This window comes from Bubalus bubalis, chromosome 11 (genome assembly GCF_019923935.1).
Source record: "Bubalus bubalis isolate 160015118507 breed Murrah chromosome 11, NDDB_SH_1, whole genome shotgun sequence".
In the NCBI taxonomy this organism is placed as follows: domain Eukaryota; kingdom Metazoa; phylum Chordata; class Mammalia; order Artiodactyla; family Bovidae; genus Bubalus; species Bubalus bubalis.
Window position 1 is genome coordinate 50,525,502 of NC_059167.1, and position 18,893 is coordinate 50,544,394.

General features: G+C 48.8%; 1 protein-coding gene across 4 annotated transcripts in view; it reads left to right on the plus strand.

The window, feature by feature from the left end:
• CGNL1 (cingulin like 1) overlaps positions 1 to 17,698 on the plus strand; it is a 169,015-nt gene extending 151,317 nt beyond the window's left edge. For all 4 annotated transcript variants that reach the window (XM_006048718.4, XM_006048719.4, XM_006048720.4 and 1 more), the window contains 6 exons: positions 858 to 947; positions 10,875 to 10,958; positions 11,899 to 12,023; positions 12,937 to 13,045; positions 13,427 to 13,590; positions 14,709 to 17,698. In XM_006048718.4, the coding sequence (XP_006048780.3) occupies positions 858 to 947; positions 10,875 to 10,958; positions 11,899 to 12,023; positions 12,937 to 13,045; positions 13,427 to 13,590; positions 14,709 to 14,844 (708 nt within the window). In that variant the 3' untranslated portion in view covers positions 14,845 to 17,698. The remainder of the gene's footprint in view (positions 1 to 857; positions 948 to 10,874; positions 10,959 to 11,898; positions 12,024 to 12,936; positions 13,046 to 13,426; positions 13,591 to 14,708) is intronic.
• Positions 17,699 to 18,893: the final 1,195 nt, after the last annotated feature.

Genomic DNA, 18,893 nt, shown 5'->3' on the forward strand with positions numbered 1-18,893 from the left:
GGGGCGGTTTGTGTTTGAAGCCTCTTTTTTTTTTTTTTTGTATACAAAGCTAATTTGAAGTGCTTTTCTCTTAATGTTCAGTGATGTTAAATTAGGAGCCTGCAAGGAAGACAGAAATAACTATTTTTTGTATGATGGGTGGCTTAGCAGAATGGGCCAACACTGTCTTTATGTTACTCTGCTGGGACTTGGGACTACACCAGCCTTTATGAGGTGCCTAGAAGGAAAAGGCAGATGCGAAAGCCTGCTTCAGACTCTATTCCTGTGAAGGTCTTGGAAACCCTGAGCAGGAGAGAGGAAGAACATTGTCCTGATACACTCAGGGTTTCTGGCATTGTCTCAAAGATGTCCCGGAGAAAGTTATTGGGTATTTTGGTAATAAGCTAGAGAACTGGACATTAGCTTGGAAATAAACTCACAATTAAGGGAAAAAAGAGAACATTGTCCTGAGTTAGTTTACAGTAGTTAGAGAAGAGTGCCTTGGATGCTATCCTGGTTTCCACGTTGTCTTTTAACAGGTAACATATGCTTGTTAGGCTTAGGTAGATCTTTGTAAAATTACCGATTCATAGAGAAAAAAAAAGGCTTGAAGGAAATATAAAATATCCTCAGTGGGGCAATTTTTTAATCCTTTTATGTGTTTTCTAGTTGCACAATTACGTTATAAAAGCAATAAAACAGGTTTTAAAAGATGTACTTTGCACAGTATGAGAAAAAGACACATGATTTTGCCAAACTCTAATTCATGGTGCTCAGCTCTGATGTCCCTGTGGTATTGTGCAAGGCAGGGCAGTCCTTGCTCCTAAAAACTTGGTCAGTGCAAGTTAAGTAGGCTGTGTTTGTAACTTCTTTCTCAGGACAAGGTGTCTCAACTGGAGATGGAGCTGGAAGAAGAAAGAAACAACTCGGATTTGCTGTCTGAGCGGATCACCCGGAGCAGGGAACAGGTACTGTTCTGTCGCTGAGTGATGTGTGGATCATCCTGCATGGAAAAGGAAATGTGAGAGGTTAACCCTGAGGATTTGGCTGGTGGAGGGGGAGCAAGTCCATGGCTTATGGAAATGACGGAAGATGGGGCGAGCCACTACAAGGGAGGTGAAATATATACCATAAAGTGTGTAGAATGAAAGTTTCCAGAGTGGCTATGGAAAACAGTCTCTTAGTCACAACAGGCAAAGTGCTTTTAGAGCTGAGGCTCGAAGAATCATGAGTTCAGCAAGCAATTGTATGAAATTTGGTGGCCACCACTGCATTAGTGCCATTGGAAGTAACTGATACGATGCAGTCTGTTCCTTCAAGAACTTTGCCAGTGAGTTAGCAGTGCATACATCTGTGAGGCGTTCATAGCATGGTAACAGTGCCATGCAAGCGAGTGATGTTTGCAGTTTTCAATCAGCAGGAGTTGCAAGGATACCTGATCCTTCCAGGAACACTGGGAGGCAGCCAGGGACAGTTCGCACTTTCCTCACACTGTAGATAATGGAACTGATTTTCCCAACTACACTTGGTATGATCCCAAGGTTTTTGGGGTTTGTTTCCATTTTTTTAATTAAGGTTCAGAGTGCCTCAGTCATATCCTGGGGATGGGGTGTCACATCACTAGGAATGGTAGGTCTAGGAGTATGTCATCCCATCATTATTTGTTGGTGGTGGTCAGTCTCTCAGTTGTGTCCAACTCTTTGCGACCCCTGGACTGTAGCATGCCAGGCTCCTCTGTTCTCCACTGTCTTCTGAAGTTTGCTCAGGCACTTAAAACAGCCTTGCAGCCCCCAAATATCAGACAAACTGAACCAGAGGTGGTTGCCTCCCTTGGCTCAGCTGGTGGCCCAACCCTAAGACAGCTCCTCACTCAAATCCAGTTATTTTAGCCTCTTCTCTTTCCTCCCAGTATGGTTCACGGAGAATGGAACTGCTCTCTGTGATCTGGTCAAAGTTGAAAGTATTTTCCCTGAGCTGAGAACCTAAAGCAAGCCTGGGGAGGATGTAGAGGGAACCTACTTGTTTTATGGAAAAGAGTCCCTGTCCAGCCTCCTGCACTGACCTCATGTAGCTGTAAGGAAGCCCCAGCCTCTTTGAGTGAAGCTTCTAAGATCTAGACAAATGAGACTGTTTGTCCAGGAGATTTCTGAAGTCTTTTCTGAATTCTGACATTGAAATGCTGTGAGAGGATTTTATAAAATTAAGTGTCTAAGTCACCTTTTAACTCTTTTCTTCTCTCCCCGGGTCTGTGTTTATGTCCCTGTAAAGTTGGCTTTCACAGATGTCTCTAGTCTTTTTGCAATATTTGTTCTGTTTTCCTCATCATTTTTCTTTGTTCTCACTGCCCTCTCTGGGGTAGGGAGGGTAAAGCCTGGTGTCTGTTAAAGTGGAGAGACTGAGCATTGTGTTCAAACTGATGTAGGAATTACTGAAACAATAAAACAAACCCCTGAGACAAGTGAGGTCTCCTGATGGGAGTTCTCTCCTGGCCTATGTTGCCTTTGGATTTGTGAGGAAGGGTAGAGAATGGGTTGATCAAAGATACCTGCCTTACAGGAGAGCATTTACTTCTCTCTCAAAGTCAAGGTGAGAATCTGAGGCTTGCTTCTTGCCTCTTAAAGGTCCAAGGAAGGGCTCTGGGTATAGATGAGGGGGCCTTGATTCTGAAACCATTTCAGTCCACTTAGGTTAAATTCTAGGGATGTGCTGGTGCCTTCCTGCCAGAATTAGAGAAATGGGAAAGTTCTAAACCTAAGACCCCTTCTCCTCCGCCCCCTCAAATGCAGCTCTGTGACAGTTCCTTCACAGGAAGTGTCCCCTAAAGAACAGGAAATGGCGCCTGTCTGTTGTCTCCAGCCTGACATAGCATTGCTCTGGATGCTCCGCAACAGCCCTGAAACAGGAAGGTCTGGGGAACTTTGTTTTGGATCTTGGTCTCCTTAAAAGTAAAAAGTCAAAGACTGAACTTCTTCCCTCTACTTAATCTCTGCCTGCTCACAAGTACCTCTTCTAAATCTTTGCTTCCTCTGAACATCTCCCGTTATTTTTCCTCATCTTAGTTATAGGGCTTAAGTGGAAAAGCTAGAAAGAGATTTTCCCAGCAATTATAGTGAGTGGCCTACCCCATTTATGTTGTGGCTGTCTAAGCGCAGGTTGGAAAAGAGTTTCCAGACACAGAGCATTTCAGAAGGAAGTGAGTTTATTAAGAACAAAGAGCAGAGATAAGAAGGGTGCTGCAAGCACAGTGGGCCAACCCCTAACAGGCCAGGGAGAGTCGACGATGCTGTTAGAGCAACGTAGCCAGTGTGTATAGCCTCAAGACCAAGAATTCCTGCTGGGAGGGTGGTATTATGTGTTGGTTGGGGTGCCATAGGGCGAGTACTAGGGTGAGCATTTTTGCCTAATTTAGGGTCAGGAAGCCTGCTGGTGATGATCTGGGGGCTTTTGGCAATGGTTACAGATGGGCACAGTCAGGTTCACAGGTGACCTTGGTTCGGGGCTCTGCTTCTGTGGCCTTGGGGCAGGACTCCAGATTTTGCAGAACCTTTGATCTGACAGTGACCTCCCAGGTTCATTTCCCCAGACTTTCTGTGTAATAGACAGAGAGGCAAGGCCCAGAGTTACCTGTGATCTAGCTAGGGCACATGGCTGACTCCCAAGGCAGAGTTCTGTCTAGCAGTGTGGGCAGAATGGGATGGGCACCCATTACGTGCATAGCCCTGAGGCCAGGCTCCAGGGTTGTTGAGAGTAGCCTCTATCCTTGAGGTGCCGGGGTTTGAGGAGAGGCATGCCCAAACAATGGGAAATCATCAGAAAAAGCAGCAGATAACTATACGCCAAGGGAAGGGGTCAGGCAGCTAAGGAGGGAAAGACCATCACAGCACAGGTGACTGTGGACGTTCTTAGAGGAAGGCTGCCCAAGACCTGGCTTTGAAGATAGGGTAGGTTTTGGACAAACTACCAAAGGAATGGGAAATGAATCCTAGATAGAATGGAGTGGATGAATAAAGATTCAGTGGTAGGATCTGTTTTGAGGGGCACCAAATGGACTGCTGTGTTTGGTTAGGTTTCCAGTTTCCGTAAGGCAGGTTAAAGAAGCAGGTTGAAGGATTTGAAAGGAATGCATATCCTGAAGGCAGAGGGGACCTTGGAAGGTTGTTGAGCAGAACTGTGAAGCACACAGTGTGTGCTCTAAGTGGATAGATGGGAGGATGGGCAGGAGCCCAGGAACCTGAATGCAGAAGCCTCAACTGGGCTGTTCCCAGGGACGGAGGACAGGAAAGGGGGTTGTGAGACCAAACATTCTGTCCTTCTCATCTTTTTGTTTCCAGTTTCTCATGCTTACATCTGATGGTCAGTAAATGCTGCCAACATTATTTGTAAGTTCCCAGGCCTTCTGAAGCCTTCCTTTTCAATACGTGCTCAGGATATTCTTAAAATTGAAGGAAATTTGAATACAATAGTGGGCGCTTTATTGGTTTTTGGTCTGTTTAAATCCAGAAAAATCTCTTTTCCTCTCCTTCCTCCAAAACCTTGTTTCTGTTTATCACATTTTCCATCCTTATTGAGGGTTCCTTGGGTGCTGGGCACTGAGCCTGGGACTTGCATGCTTTCTCTTGTTTTCAGGGCTTACAAGGTTAAGTGGCTGCATAGGGACTCAAGACCTTTAAAAAGGTGTGGAGCCACGACTTGATTTCAGAGCCCACTACCTCCCACCTGTTGCCATCATCCCGGCAGTGGGTGGGTGAGGGTAGTATAGAAACACCCCAAATGTTTGGGTCTCTATTCCCAAGTGAAAAACAACGCTACACTGTCTCTTAATATGAGTGAGGATTTTTGTTCACCTGCTCCTCTCCTGACTCTCCTGTGTCCAGCAATGAGATGGCCCAGCTTGGTGTTTTAAAGATGACCCAGAGGCTGATGTTCTGGCTCCTCAGGCACTGCCGTGTGGTTCTGGTGGCTGAGTGCAACAGTTAACAGTAGAGTGGGGCCTAGATAGAAAGGTGTTCTCTAGGCCTTGGAGGCCAAGATAACCCAGCCTAGTGGAAAGAGCATTTGTTCAACCCAGGTGGCCAGCAGGCAAGAGGAAGAGTATCAGCTCGAGGGCTGCCCTGTTGCCTTGGCAACTGCAGGATAAGTCCTGGTAGATAAAGGCGTGGGCTTCTGCAGTCATGTTCGGGAACTGCTCCTGAGTGGCTAGCTCGCACTTGCTTCTCCGTCCACACCAGAGTGCAGTCACTGGAATATGGGCCTGGGAAATACGGCTCCTTTGCAGTCAGCGAGTGAAAGATCAGAATGGGATTTCTTTCTTTCTTTTTTCCTTTAGTTAAAATGATCCTGGTCTCAGAACTGCCTCCTATTGTAGAGGCTGCTCAAAAGCCCACTGTGTACAGTTGCTTACTAATAATTTTCCTTTCTCGTGATTGAGTATCATTTTTAGTAATAGGTAAGAGTGTGTGTGCACCAAGCCCTTTACAGCCCAAAGGTAAACACAGGTGATGGGGTTAAATATTATTATTAGCCATCATAAATGTCTCTGGCTTTTCATTAACCCAGAAGGCAGCTGCTTCTAATCCTGAGAGCTGGCTCAGGTCGCGAGTGCCTCTGACACAAACCCATTGGAATCTGACACTGTTACTTCCGACCAACGTGCTCAGGGTTTAGCTTTCTTCCAGTCCAGCTGTGATAAACTGTTGCCTTCAGCTCCTGTTCTGTTTTTGATTTCACTGGAAAGTTTTTGTTCAGTGTATTTAATATGATTGAAGCGTAGACAGCACATGAAGCGCAAAGCTTATATAGAGAAATGTTTTCCCAGCCTCTGATTCACTTCCCTGTTCCAAAGGAGGAAGCAGGCTAAGTCAGAGGCCATTTCTCTCTCTTTTTCTTTCTCTCTCTTTAATTGTTGCCAGTGTGGGCCTGGGGCTTACCCAGTGACTTAGTAGTAAAGCATCTGCCTGCAATGCAGGAGGGGCGAATTCGATCCCTGGATTGGGAAGATCCCCTAGAGAAGGGAATAGCAACCCACTCCAGTATTGTTGCCTGAAAAATTCCATGGACAGAGGAGCCTGGCAGGCTACAGTCCATGGGGCTGCAAAGAGTTGGACATGACTGAGCAAAGAGCAATGTGGGTTCAGGGTAGGAAGGACCTGATTTAGAATATTCAGGAGTCATAGGTCCTGTCCTGGTGATCACTGTAGTGAGGAGCACGGCCGAAACACTTGTGGTTTATGGTGAAACCTGTCCTTGGGAGTGTTGTCTGTACCATCACGAGGTGTTCCTTGTGTAGGGATCCGTGTGGTATGTTTATTTTAGAGTTTAGCGTCCGGTGCTTCTTTTTGAAGAACTGAAGGAAGCCTATCATGTTTGCCAAAAGCCTTGATTTCCAAAAGATGGAAGGAAAATTGACTGTCTGGTGACAGTAACTGTTTTACAGCCTCAAATCTATTCCTTCCTACTCTTCACTCTGATTTATTTTGCATTTTATTTGAATAGCCATCTTTTGAGGGCATGTCATGGAGTCTGAATAATAGGTATTTTGCTTTTCCTTCGGAGAGTCACATTTCCCTGGGGTGCTCCAGGGAGGTCTTGACCTGTGGGGAACCTCCAGGAAGCTGGTTCCTGAGTGCCCGTCTGTACCAGGAGGCCTTGTTTCCTGCAGAATCCAGAATTTCTGGTTAGTAGCACTGAGGCAGCAAGACTTTGGCCAGTGGCTGCTGCTTGAAGTTGTAGCGTTTGTCCTGAAGCCCAGCCTGGGCCCGTGCTGTGGACCCCTCGGCAATCTTTCAATGCTCCTCGGTGCTTTTCTACCTCACACCACACGAGGTGTTTCTTCCTTTGAGGCTCCAAAGGACCCCACCCTACCCCCTGAACTCTTCCTCCTCCTAGATTTTGTCCTTCACTGAGGGACCTGGTCCTACAGGCTTTTAACCCAAAACTGCTCCCACCAGTCCTGAACCTCCCACCTGGGAAATGGGGGTTGTAACATCCTCCTGTGAAGTCAGGGACTGTCTTTTTGTCATGATATCCAGCCTGAATGAGCAGATGGACCCTCCCCATCATTCCAAGACCACCCCTCCACCGGCTCCCAACCGTGTGTGTTCACAGACACACCTTCCCTCTCACCTTGATAGAGTGAGTCTTTTCTGGGGACACTCCCAAAGGTCTGGCTTCTGGAGCCAGAGGATGGAGGTGCGGCCTGAGCCACCCAGCACCCCACAGTGGGGTGGGGGCCCCAAACATGCTTTCAATAGCAAAGGCCAGCTCCAAGGGCCTTATAGGCCATCTTGTTCAGCTTCCGTGGTTAGAAATGTGGAGCCCACATCCCAGAGGTGAGATGACCAAGGTCACATGTAGGTGGATGCAGAGCCAGGAGAGAAGCTGGGCCACTGCAGCCTGTCTGTGTAACCACTTCCCATTGCAGTCAAAGTTTAACCGTGTCCTCACTGAGGTCCTGGCCTCTGCCCAGCGGGCGTGAACAGAACAGGTTCCCCTAGGAGGCACATCGCGGTCTCGTGGCCCAGCCGTGCTGACGACCTCCGCGGCGGTGTTGGCTGGTTCACAGCCTTGCTGGGGGGCGGGGGTGCTATGAGGCTGCATCTGTTACCTGCGGACGTGGTGCTCAGAGACCAATGACAGGAGTCTCCAGTGTTCTCCACAGCATGTGATTCCCCAGTGCCCTGGGGCCAGGCAGGGGTCGTGGGTCTGACGGAGGTGTCTACGTGCACTGACTGCTGACCTGTGCGTGGCTGGCATTTTTTTCCCCCACTGCATTTGAGGATGCCCTAAGGAGAACAAGTGCCGGGGCCTTGGTTTTGTATGAAAGCAGTATCTAAACCCTAAGTCCGCTTGAAGCCTTTTCACTGCATTAGTCCAGAGAGCCTGAGCAGGTGGGGTAGTAGGCTGTGAGTAGGCGCTGCCTGGGTTCTTGCCCTGCTCCTTCTGTTATGTGGATGATGGCAGTGGAGTGCTCCGTGTTCTCTGCTGTAAAGTTCTGAACCCCTGTGACTTAGAAGCCTGCCAGTCAAAAAATGCAAACTCTCAAGACTCTTCTCCAACACCACACTTCAAAAGCATCAATTCTTCAATGCTCAGCTTTCTGACTATAAAGTCAGCCCAACTCTCACATCCATACATGACCACTGGAAAAACCATAGTTTTGACTAGACGGACCTTTGTCGGCAAAGTAATGTCTCTGCTTTTTAATATGCTGTCTAGGTTGGTCATAGCTTTTCTTGCAAGGAGCAAGTGTCTTTTAATTTCATGGCTGCAATCACCATCTGCAGTGATTTTGGAGCCTGAAAAAATAAAGTCTGTCACTGTTTCCATTGTTTCCCCATCTATTTGCCATGAAATGATGGGACCAGATGTCATGATCTTAGTTTTCTGAATGTTGAGTTTTAAGCCATCTTTTTCACTCTCCTCTTTCACCCTCATCAAGAGGCTCTTTAGTTCTTCACTTTCTGCCATAAGGCTGGTGTCATCTGCATATCTGATATTTCTCCTGGCAATCTTGATTCCACCTTATGCTTCATCCAGCCTGGCATTTTGCATGATGTACTCTGCATATAAGTTAAATAAGCAGAGTGATAGTACAGCCTTCATGTACTCCTTTCCTGATTTAGAACCAGTCTGTTGTTTCATGTCTATTTTTAACTGTTGCTTCTTGACTTGCATACAGATTTCTCAGGAGGCAGGTCAGGTGGTCTGATACTCCCAGATTTGAAGAATTTTCCACAGTTTGTTGTGATCTACACAGTCAAAGGCTTTGGTGTAGTCAATAAAGCAGAGTAGATGTTTTTCTGGAACCCTCTTGCTTTTTTGATGATCCAGTAAATATTACCAATTTGATCTTTGGTTCCTCTGCCTTTTCTAAATCCAGCTTGAACATCTGGAAGTTCACGGTTCATGTACTGTTGAAGCCTGGCTTGGAGGATTTTGAGCATTACTTTGCTAGCATGTAAGATGAGTACAATTGTGCAGTAATTTGAACATTCTTTGGCATTGCCCTTCTTTGGGATTGGAATGAAAACTGACATTTTCTGGTCCTGTGGCCACTGCTGAGTTTTCCAAATTTGCTGGCATATTGAGTGCTGCACTTTAACAGCATCATCTTTAAGATTTGAAATAACTCAATTGGAATTCCATCACCTCCACTAGCTTTGTTTGTAGTGATGCTTCCTAAGGACCACTTAACTTCCCATTCCAGGATGTCTGGCTCTAGGTGAGTGATCACACCATGGTGATTATCTGGGTCATGAAGATCTTTTTTGTATAGTTCTTCTGTGTATTCTTGCCACCTCTTTTTAATGTCTTCTGCTTCTGATAGGTCCATACCATTTCTTTCCTTTATTGTGCCCATCTTTGCATGAAGTGTTCCCTTTGTATTTCTGATTTTCTTGAAGAGATTCCTAGTCTTTCCCATTCTATTGTTTTCCTTTATTTCTTTGCATTGATCACTGAGGAAGGCTTTCTTATCTCTCCTTGCTGTTCTTTGGAACTCTTCATTCAATTGGGTTTATCTTTCCTTTTCTTCTTTGCCTTGAACCTAAAGGCAAAGAAGGAACAGACAGTTTTATTTTCCTGGCTCACTTTCTTAGTTCTCTGGGCTTTTCCATTCCGCCCTCTGCTGGATGGTCCTGGGAAAAGGATGTGGGGCCTCTGCTTCTGAAGAACATTTTTCACCATTGCTGAAGGCATTCTGCGGGTGGGGCATAGAGATACCCACAGGCAGGCAATGGGATTTCTTTCCAGATGCTGCTCAGCGAGGTTCATTTCCTATTAATATAGGAGAAATCCTAGGGAAGGCCTAGCCTTTGCCAGGGCACCTGGAGTGTTCTTGCTGACATCTGATCCTGGCGTAAGAAGGGAGGAATCTTGCAGTGTCTGAGACATGCTGGCTATGGAAGCCTCTGCCGAAGCTTGAACTTGTAATGCAGCAGTCAGGAGCTCAGGGCAATCCTGGCTCCCCATTACTGGTTGTGTTGATCCCTGGCAAGCTGGGTGACTGACTTGCCCCAGTTTGCCTGGGATTCCCCCAGTTTTAGCATTCAAAGTCACATGTCCTGAGCATATCCTCAGTCCTGGGCAAGCTGGGGCCATGGGTCACCATCCAAGTTGGTTAGCTTCTCCAAGCCCTGGAGTCCTGAGCAGAGATGCTAGTATGTACATCGTAGGGTTGTGGCGGGCATATCATAGGATAAGTGTGCTTGGAGTGCCGAGCAGGGGTAGCAGCTCTCAAGGGCTGCCGTAACCAAGTACCATAAAGTAGGTGGCCTGGAGCAACCAAAATGTGTTTTCTCAAGTTCTAGAAGCCAGAAGTCTGAGGCCATATTCCCTCTGGACCTGTAGGTGAGCGCTTCCTTTCTTCTGGTAGTTTGCTGATGATCTTTGGTGCTCCTTGACTTGTAGACGCCTCACTCCAATCCTCCAACTTCACATGGCATTCTCCCTGTGTCTCTGTCTTACCTCTGTGCATGTCTGTCTCTGCATTCAAATTTCCCCTTTTAACAAGGACGTGGGTTATACTTGATTAGACGTCACCCTAATGACCTCAGTTTTTAACTTGATTACTTCTGTGAAGATCGTACTTTTAAGGTCGCATCTGAGATTCTTGGGGTTAGGACTTTAATATATCTTTTTTGGCGGGGACACAATTCAACCCATAATGGCAGAGTTAACTGTAACTATTATTGTTACTTGTATCATTGTCATTGCAATCATTGAGAACTCAAGAATATCTAAGAAACAGCTCCAGTATTCAAGAGGAGAAGACAGGGTGCCCCCGTCATGAAAAAGAGCTGACCTAGTTTTTGGAATTCATACCTGGGAACCATTTCAGCACAAAGGCTATAGGAACCACCCTGCTGACCTCTGGGTTTTTGGTCTCTGTGGTGTAGATGGAGCAGATGCGGAACGAGCTCCTTCAGGAGCGAGCCATGAAGCAAGACTTGGAGTGTGACAAGATTTCTCTGGAGAGACAGGTGAGGGCAGCTGGCCCCATGAGCCCCCCGATGCTCCTCGTGGCTTTGAACTAGAGCCCCGTGGTTGAGCCTTCTTTGCACAGCATGCCCAAGAACTCTGGAGCATAACTCATCTGAGAGGTAGAGGTTTTTCTAAGGCCTCTTTCCAGAGGGGTTATTCCCAATAATTTTAAATGTGCTTGTAAGTTTAGAAGCTGCAGAGAAGTAGAATTACAAGTGTTGTTTTCTAGATGCTAAAGAAGGCTAAATCAAATGAAAAGAGAAAAATAAAGTGTTGAGACTTCCCTGGCATTCCAGTGACTAAGATGCCTCACTCCCAATGCAAGGGCCCCTGGTTCAATCCCTGGTTAGGGAACTGGATCCTGTATGCTGGAACTAAGAGTTTGCATGCCACAACTAAAGATCAAAGATCCTGCGTGCTGCAACTAAACTAAGACCTGTCGCAGCCAAATAAATTTTAAAAGCCAAAAACCAAAAACCAGTGTCCTTTTGTTTTTTGTCCAGAAAACAAAAACCACGTCCAATGCACGTGTTGGTAACAAATCTTACATGACTCATTGTATCTTTAACATGCCATTCATGTAAGTTCTTCACTGAATATGACATATGATATTTCTGAAGGAGCCTATTTCTCTTGTCCCACACCAATAGGTTTATAAAAGGCCAAGGTCAGGATCATTTGTCTGTTATCCAGGAGTCTTAGGATATGTCAGAGATTTCACTCAGGCATATAAGGAATTTGATAGAACCCCTTCTTTCAGCTTGTCAGGACACGAGTGCAAATGTTTTTCCTGGAAACATGCCCAGGTCTCCCAGTGCCACCCATCTGAAGATGGAAAGCAGGCTTACCCCAGTCACTGACCACACACTGGCCCGCCCTCTGCTCCGCACAGAGGGTGTGGTAGACACAGCCCCTCATGGTCTCCCTGTCTGATTCCAGAACAAGGACTTAAAGAGCCGGATTATCCACCTGGAAGGTTCCTACAGGTCCAGCAAAGAGGGCCTGGTGGTGCAGATGGAGGCCAGGATTGCAGAGCTGGAGGACCGTCTGGAGAGTGAGGAGAGGTAAGCCGGCTCCAGCCCTGGTGCAAAGGCCCTGCTGGGCACTGGGCATCACGTTACGGGGTGCTTTTACCCCTGTATCTCTGCCCATCTTCCTAAGCCTATGAGGAAGGCCAGGCAAATACAACCGTGCTGGAAAATAGTTTCCGTTTTGTAGATGAGAAAATTGAGCCCCACCAAGTAAGTAATTTGAGGAAGGTAGCCTGGAAGGATATTGTTGCAGGAAGACTAAGACTTGGGACCCCCACTGCTCAACTCTTAGTTGTTCCTTTCTCCACGCCTTAAATAGGGCAGGCTGCCTCATAAGTTAATGAGTTTGAGCTGAATTAGATGAGAGGGGGCTGACTGTGCTCTAGGGGCTGGGTATATTCAAGCAGGGGCCACGTGGCCATCTGTCAGAGATGGACACATGGGTGGGAGGGCCACGGGAATGACCATATCCTTTCCTGCCCCATGATTATCTGCAGCTTGTCCTTGGACCACGGCCCAAGGGCCAGCTCCTCAATTCTTACTAATGGCCCCTCACCTTCCTAGAAGTTGTGTGTGTCTCTGTGTGTATGTGTGTGGAGAGCACTTTACAGTATCCATTTTCAGTAAGACTTTAGGGACTGGGTCAGGGCAGAAAACCCCAAACATTGACAGCCTGGCAGTCTGTGAATCTCTGCCTTACCAAGTGAAGTCTGGTACTGGGAGAACTCAGGGCAGGTCTGACCCCAGCTCAGCCTCTCTCAGGCTCTGCAGCCTCAGGCAAAGTCACTCCCCTTCTCAGAGCCTGTTTCCTCATCTGTCCATTGAGCAGCACTTTCCTCCTGTACAGCTGTGAGTCTCCCTGACCCCAAGCCCACGTCTACCAGGCAGCCCGGGGCTGGCTGCCTGTGGGACTGGGACGAGACTGTCTTCTCTTCTGCCCTTCCAGGGACCGGGCCAGCCTCCAACTGAGCAACCGCCGGCTGGAGCGGAAGGTGAAGGAGCTGGTGATGCAGGTGGACGATGAACACCTGTCGCTGACTGATCAGAAGGACCAGGTAGGGGACCCTCTGCAAGTTCTTTTGAGATTTAGTGTGGGTTGGGGAAGCCAGATGGAGGGGAGGGCTCGGAGGATGGACAAGCTGCGAAGTTGAGTGGACTGAGTCTTCTCTTTCCACTCCGCCCCTTATGGCATGGAATGGGGCCTTTGGAGCCCACTTCAGCAAACTTCAGACCTTGAACTTGGCTTTGAAAAAGTGGGATTTTCTGTCTTAGAGTCTTACCTCCACTTTCGCATGAGGCCTGTTTCCCACTTTGCCATATCTTGTTGCTTGAAGAGAAGGAGTCTGGACCACTGGCCTTTTCTTGCTGCGCTGGGCGACCCACCAGCTCACAGCCTGCCCTTCCCCCCACTCTGCCCCGCAACCCCACTCCCACAGTTGAGCTTGCGCTTGAAGGCAATGAAGCGACAAGTAGAGGAGGCCGAGGAGGAAATCGACAGGCTGGAAAGTTCTAAGAAGAAGCTGCAGAGGGAGCTGGAGGAGCAGATGGACGTGAATGAGCAGCTGCAGGGCCAGCTCAACTCCATGAAGAAGGACTTAAGGTGGGCAAGTGTGTAGATGCCCCCAGGGGCTGTGGCAGCCCCGATGCTTGAGGGGAGCACGATGCTTTCAGAGCCGCTCCTGTGGCCTCTAGCCACCGTGGCCACTTTGGGGTCGTCCCGTCCTAGACATGACAGTGGCTGTATCTACTCCATTCACCCCATGTGCTCAGCAGGTATCACATGTGTCAGCCTCATGTGGTGTCATCTGGGCAGTGATGTGATGTCATCTGGGCAGTGTCATCCCTATGACACTGCCCAGTGTCAGCAGGGCAGGTATTATCCTTGTCGTCCGAAAGGGGAAACTGAGGCTCAGAGCAGGTCAGACCGGCTCACACCACCCTGTAGAGAGGAGAAGTTCCTGGGCCAGCCCTTAGGTTGCCTGGGTTAGGGAGAAAGGAGATGAAGTTGTGGGTTCCTGTTCTCAGGAGAACTAGGATATCCCACGCCTGGTTTCTGGAAAGAGCTGCTCTCTCAAGCTCCCTGGGCACAGCAGAAAAATAGGGGATTAATGGGGGTGGGGGAACATTGCTTTCCTTGCCTCAGGGTCACAGCTTAGGGCATTGGAGTGAGGGGTGAGTTTATCTTCATCCTTGTTCATAAAGCTGGGCTTTTCCTGGAGACTGATGGTGACCGGAGGCTTCTTGCCAGCTGCCCAGGCACTTCTCTCATAAATGCACAGAAGAGCCTGTTGAGAATCCTGTAAACACGGCATGTCTATCGAGAATCCAGCCCCAGGTTGGCATTAGGAGGCAATATATAAGGAGGCACCAAATATCTTAATCAAAATGCAGTATTAAAAAAATTAATGCAAACCAACCGTGGTGCACAGGATGATAAAATTTCACATTAAGATGGGATTTACAGCAGGACCCTGCCAAGCCACGTGGGAGCTTGAGGCAGGAGGGAAAATCAGGACTACTGACCTTAACCCAGCCCTGCCCAGCTCTCTGTCAGCAACAGCCTCCCGTGCTACCAGGCAGGCAGTTTGCTCCCTGTTGCTGTACATGCTCATGTGCCACCCACTGGGGTGGAGATACAGGCACCTTGAACCCCTTCACCTCTAGATCTGAAGTGAGCCTCAGTCCAGGGCCAGAAACATGCCCCCTGTTGTTTTACAGACTTAAGAAGCTGCCAAGCAAAGTGCTGGATGATGTGGACGACGACGACGACCTCAGCACGGATGGGGGGAGCCTCTATGAGGCGCCACTGAGCTACACCTTCCCCAAGGACAGCACCGTCATCAGCCAGATCTGAGCCCACTTCCAGGGGCTGCAGTGGGAGGCGTGAGAGGGAGCGCCATCGCCTCCTCTTTGCAGACCAGGCATCTCCTCTTGACGTCACGTCCTCCTAGGATCTCTATGGTAGCACAGCTCTGGTGGCTTGGGCAGCAGCTCTTGCGGGGTATGTGTTGCGATGCCTGCGGCCACTTGGCAGGATGGAGCCCCTCTCTGCACAGCTGTCTGCTGCGCCATCTGCATTGCTGCTCCTCCCCCACATCCCCCTGTCAAGAGAAAGGGTCCAAAGGCTGGTTCCTATGCATTAGCCCTGGTGCGGGGGAGGGGATGATGTGTAGACTGTACATATTTTAAATCAGACCTTCTCCTAGACTGCTGCTGTTCCATTTTGGAATGTTGCAGAGGCCTTATGGGGTGGCTTGTTTGTAAAGTTCACATGTGTCTATTGAGTATTATTTTTAAAAATACAAAGCTACTAGATTTTTAAATATTATGGAGCCAGAGGCAAGAAGGAGAAGGTAGAATAAAGACCACTCTGGACCTCAGAGTTGGAGAAAGGAATTGTTGAGGGGATGAGGGACAGTTAATCCTGAGAAAAGAAGTTCAGGTGGTCTTAGTGAAGAACTCCCTGAAGGAAGGAGGGGAGGGTAAGTCTGAGGTCACTTGTATCTATGGTCCTTGGTTGCTTATTTTATCTAGAATTTTGTTATGATTTCTGAACCACACTGAGTCAATTCTGGTCACTAATTGCAATTTCTTTTGTGCAGGTAGAGTGGGGAGACTTGTATGTAAGGTTTTTCCACAAATGATGTGGTATCTGGAGGCTGGAGCCTTCCTCTCATTTCTTGTTGGTTCCTTCCTTCCCCTTCCCAGAGCAGGTCTGTAATCTATACTCTTGGGGCCCCTGGACCAGTTGTGGTGGGTGGGCACTAGGGGGGTTTGGGGAGCAGGATCACAGACTTAGACTTGAGGAAGAGGCAGGTGATGTGCAGGCAGGTGATGGGGAAGGAGGAAAGGAGGGGAGATGAGCAGGTATGTGGGGGTGTAGGTAGGAAGGAGGAGGAGAAGTTCTTGAAAGCTGGGGGATGTGTAGAGAAGAGGAGGGTTGAGCAGGATCCCAGGTTTATGTCAGGAGAGGGAGAGAAGAAGCAGAAGTCAGAGAAATGTCTGTACAAACCGGAAGAATCCTTCTCACTTCTGGGACGAGGGATAGGAGCCAACCTAAGCAGGAGTAACTGGGACCGGGTGAGGTCTGGGCTAGGCCAGGTCCCTGGGATGGAATTTTAGGAAGGCACTGGGAGCCTGCAGGGATCTGGCACTTCCTCCCGGGCTTCCAGTGGCGGTCCCCAGGCGCACCCAGCGGCCAGGGCCAGTCACAGCTGGTCAGGCCCATGGCCGGGAGGGAACCCTGCAAGTTGTATGCGTGTGAGTGTTCGGCTGCCTCACAGTGTCTCGACGCATCCTGGAACGTGAGAAGCCTGTGGCCCCGGCACACCCTGACAGGTGCCTGGAGGGCAGGAGGGAGCAAGGGGATCTCAGTGCCCTACCTACCCCAGGTCACAGAGCCAACCCATTGGGATTCAGAGTGGTCACCCCCATTCACGGGTAGGTGTCGTCAGCCCCCGTGGGTGAGGCCCCCAGAGCAGAAGCGCGAAGCCTGTCTCTGCCTCTGTCTCTGCCTCTGCTTACTTATTTAGAGTATGGAGACATACGTCCCTTTAACCATTCATTCATTTAGCAAATACTTATTGGACATCCATGATACCCCAGCCTCCGGCACTGGGAACACAGCAGGGAATACAGAGGCTCACAGTCCCTAACCTTCCTGGAGCGCTGTCAGGGGAGAGGGTGACAAACAGCAGCCGCACTGATGAACACAGGCAGAGCCTCTCCGGACGCATCCCAGAGCCCCTCCATTTTCTGGGGGACGCAGCGAGCCTGTGGTTGGTGGACTGGCTCACGAACCCGGAGCAGTCCTTTGACTCTCGCTCATTGTGAGTTCCCCGCTGCTTCCACCACCGTTAGGCATTTGCCAAGAAGCCTGCCCAGCAGTTTCCACCCCTCATTCCTACGGATTGGAGATGGAAAAGGTTGGGGTCCAAGAACCTTGGGAGCGCGTCAGCTTATGTCTTGGTTTGTGAGGAAGTTACTGCCTCTCATTCTGGCCAGGTCCTTCCGGTAGCCACGAGGCAGTCTGCAAGAAGCACACTGTCTGTGAAAAGAGAACAGAGTTCACCATTTGAAAGTCCTGCATCTTTACCCTAGAGGTGAGACATTACCCGTGTCGACTCACTCGCTCTTCTGCACTGTAACAGGGCTGGCAGTGAGCCGGATGCATGCAGTGTGCTGAGCTGGAAGGAACACCAGCCTCAGAGCTGAGATAGATGTCTTCAAGTCCTGGCTGATCTTAGCCCAGTGACCTTGATGGGATGACCTTGAGAGACATGTGTTCAGAGCAACAAACTATGCGGGATGAATTGAGGACCAGGGCTCCAGGTCCTTGCCAACTCTGACGTGCTATCGTTCTTTGATTTTATGTACACATATATTTTTTTTTCTGTTTGTTAAGAACTAACTCAAGAATATTTCCTTTAGTTAGTTTAAAAAGAAAAAATATTTTATTTAATAAACAAGTTTGTGGCCAAATGCTGTGCTGAGGAGACAATCATCGTATACCTTTCTAATTTTTCTTCCTGCTTCTGAGTGTCATCCGACGATGCCGATAGGCTTATTGTGTTGGGTTTCTGCTTGCGGGTCTGGTTTGATTGCCTCGGTTTGTCACATGGAGGGAATTATCTTGGCAGCTGCCTCCTGTAAGTGAACTCCTGGAGAAAGCGAGTTTGCCTTTCAATAAACGATATCACCCAACAGGAGTCTTGACTCTCCCGTTATTTCAACTCCCTTGTTTTCTCCAGATCTTGGCTCCCTGTCTGCCAAGAAACAGCCCAGCTGAATGGCTGGAAAGTACTCAAGGTAGAGGAACTTGGGGCATTCCAGGCTGGGAGTTGGGTGGGAGGGGGTGAGGGGGGAACACAGAGGATTAAATGTACCCGGATTGTTGTGATGGTCTGAGCAATCCAGACGGCCCATTTCCAGAAAACGGCAAAAGGGGAAAGTGTGTTGATGACTGAGAATGAACAGGCACCCGCTGTTTACTCCTCGTTCCTGAACTGTGGTGGGTTCTCCTGCGATCGCTGTGTGTACATCACCTCATTTGATCTACAGCAGGCTTACAGCCCTTTTATATGAAACAGAAGTCACTTCTGTGTGGAGGGACCTACACTGCTGCTCCTCGGCTCTCAGAGCTGTGCTCTGCCCTGCCCGCTGGAGGTGGAGCCCTGCAGGCCCGGGGCTCCCCCCTCCCCCACCCCCGGGGGTCAGCTGGGGGAAGCGAGTGAAGGTCAGTGTTGCTCTGCTTGTCACGCCCTCCTCCGTGCAGCATTTCTGGCTGTGGTGCCTGTCGGGTGGCTGTACCTCCCCCAGTTCCCAAAGTGATCAGGGCTGCCCGCTGCTGTTCCTCTGGGCCCTTCAGCAGGCCTGGCGGGTTCTCCTGGCACTGCTTCCCCCAGGGGAGTTTCTTCAATAAACCCTTTGTGCCGCCACAGGCAACTGCTGCTTCCTGCCCAGAGCTGTGCCCACTGCCCCCTCAGCACCCCCAGTGATGCATGCCCATTCACCTGAAGCCCTTGACTCTGTTCTGACTAAACAGAGCATCTCAGATATTAATGGGGATTTCTAATTTTAAAAAGTCCTTGAAGTTTTTGCATAAATTGATTTTTTTTAAGCATCAGAATTATTGGGATATAATTTTGTCATTTACAGATAGGTAAAAGACTCCCTTTTGACACTAGTTGCTTTTGAAACTGTAATCTTTTTGGCCTCCCTGCTAGGGTCCTCCTGGTGGGAATAAGAGACCCTGAGAGGTTACCTGTTAGGTTTGACCTGTGGGAGGGCCGTGTGTGACTCAGGACCTCAGAGCCAAAGAGAGTAAGTCCTTTCGGGCTTGCAGCTCCTTCCCCCACATTCTCAACATTCCTTCTTTGAACTTGTGGATGGCTACAGCTGTTC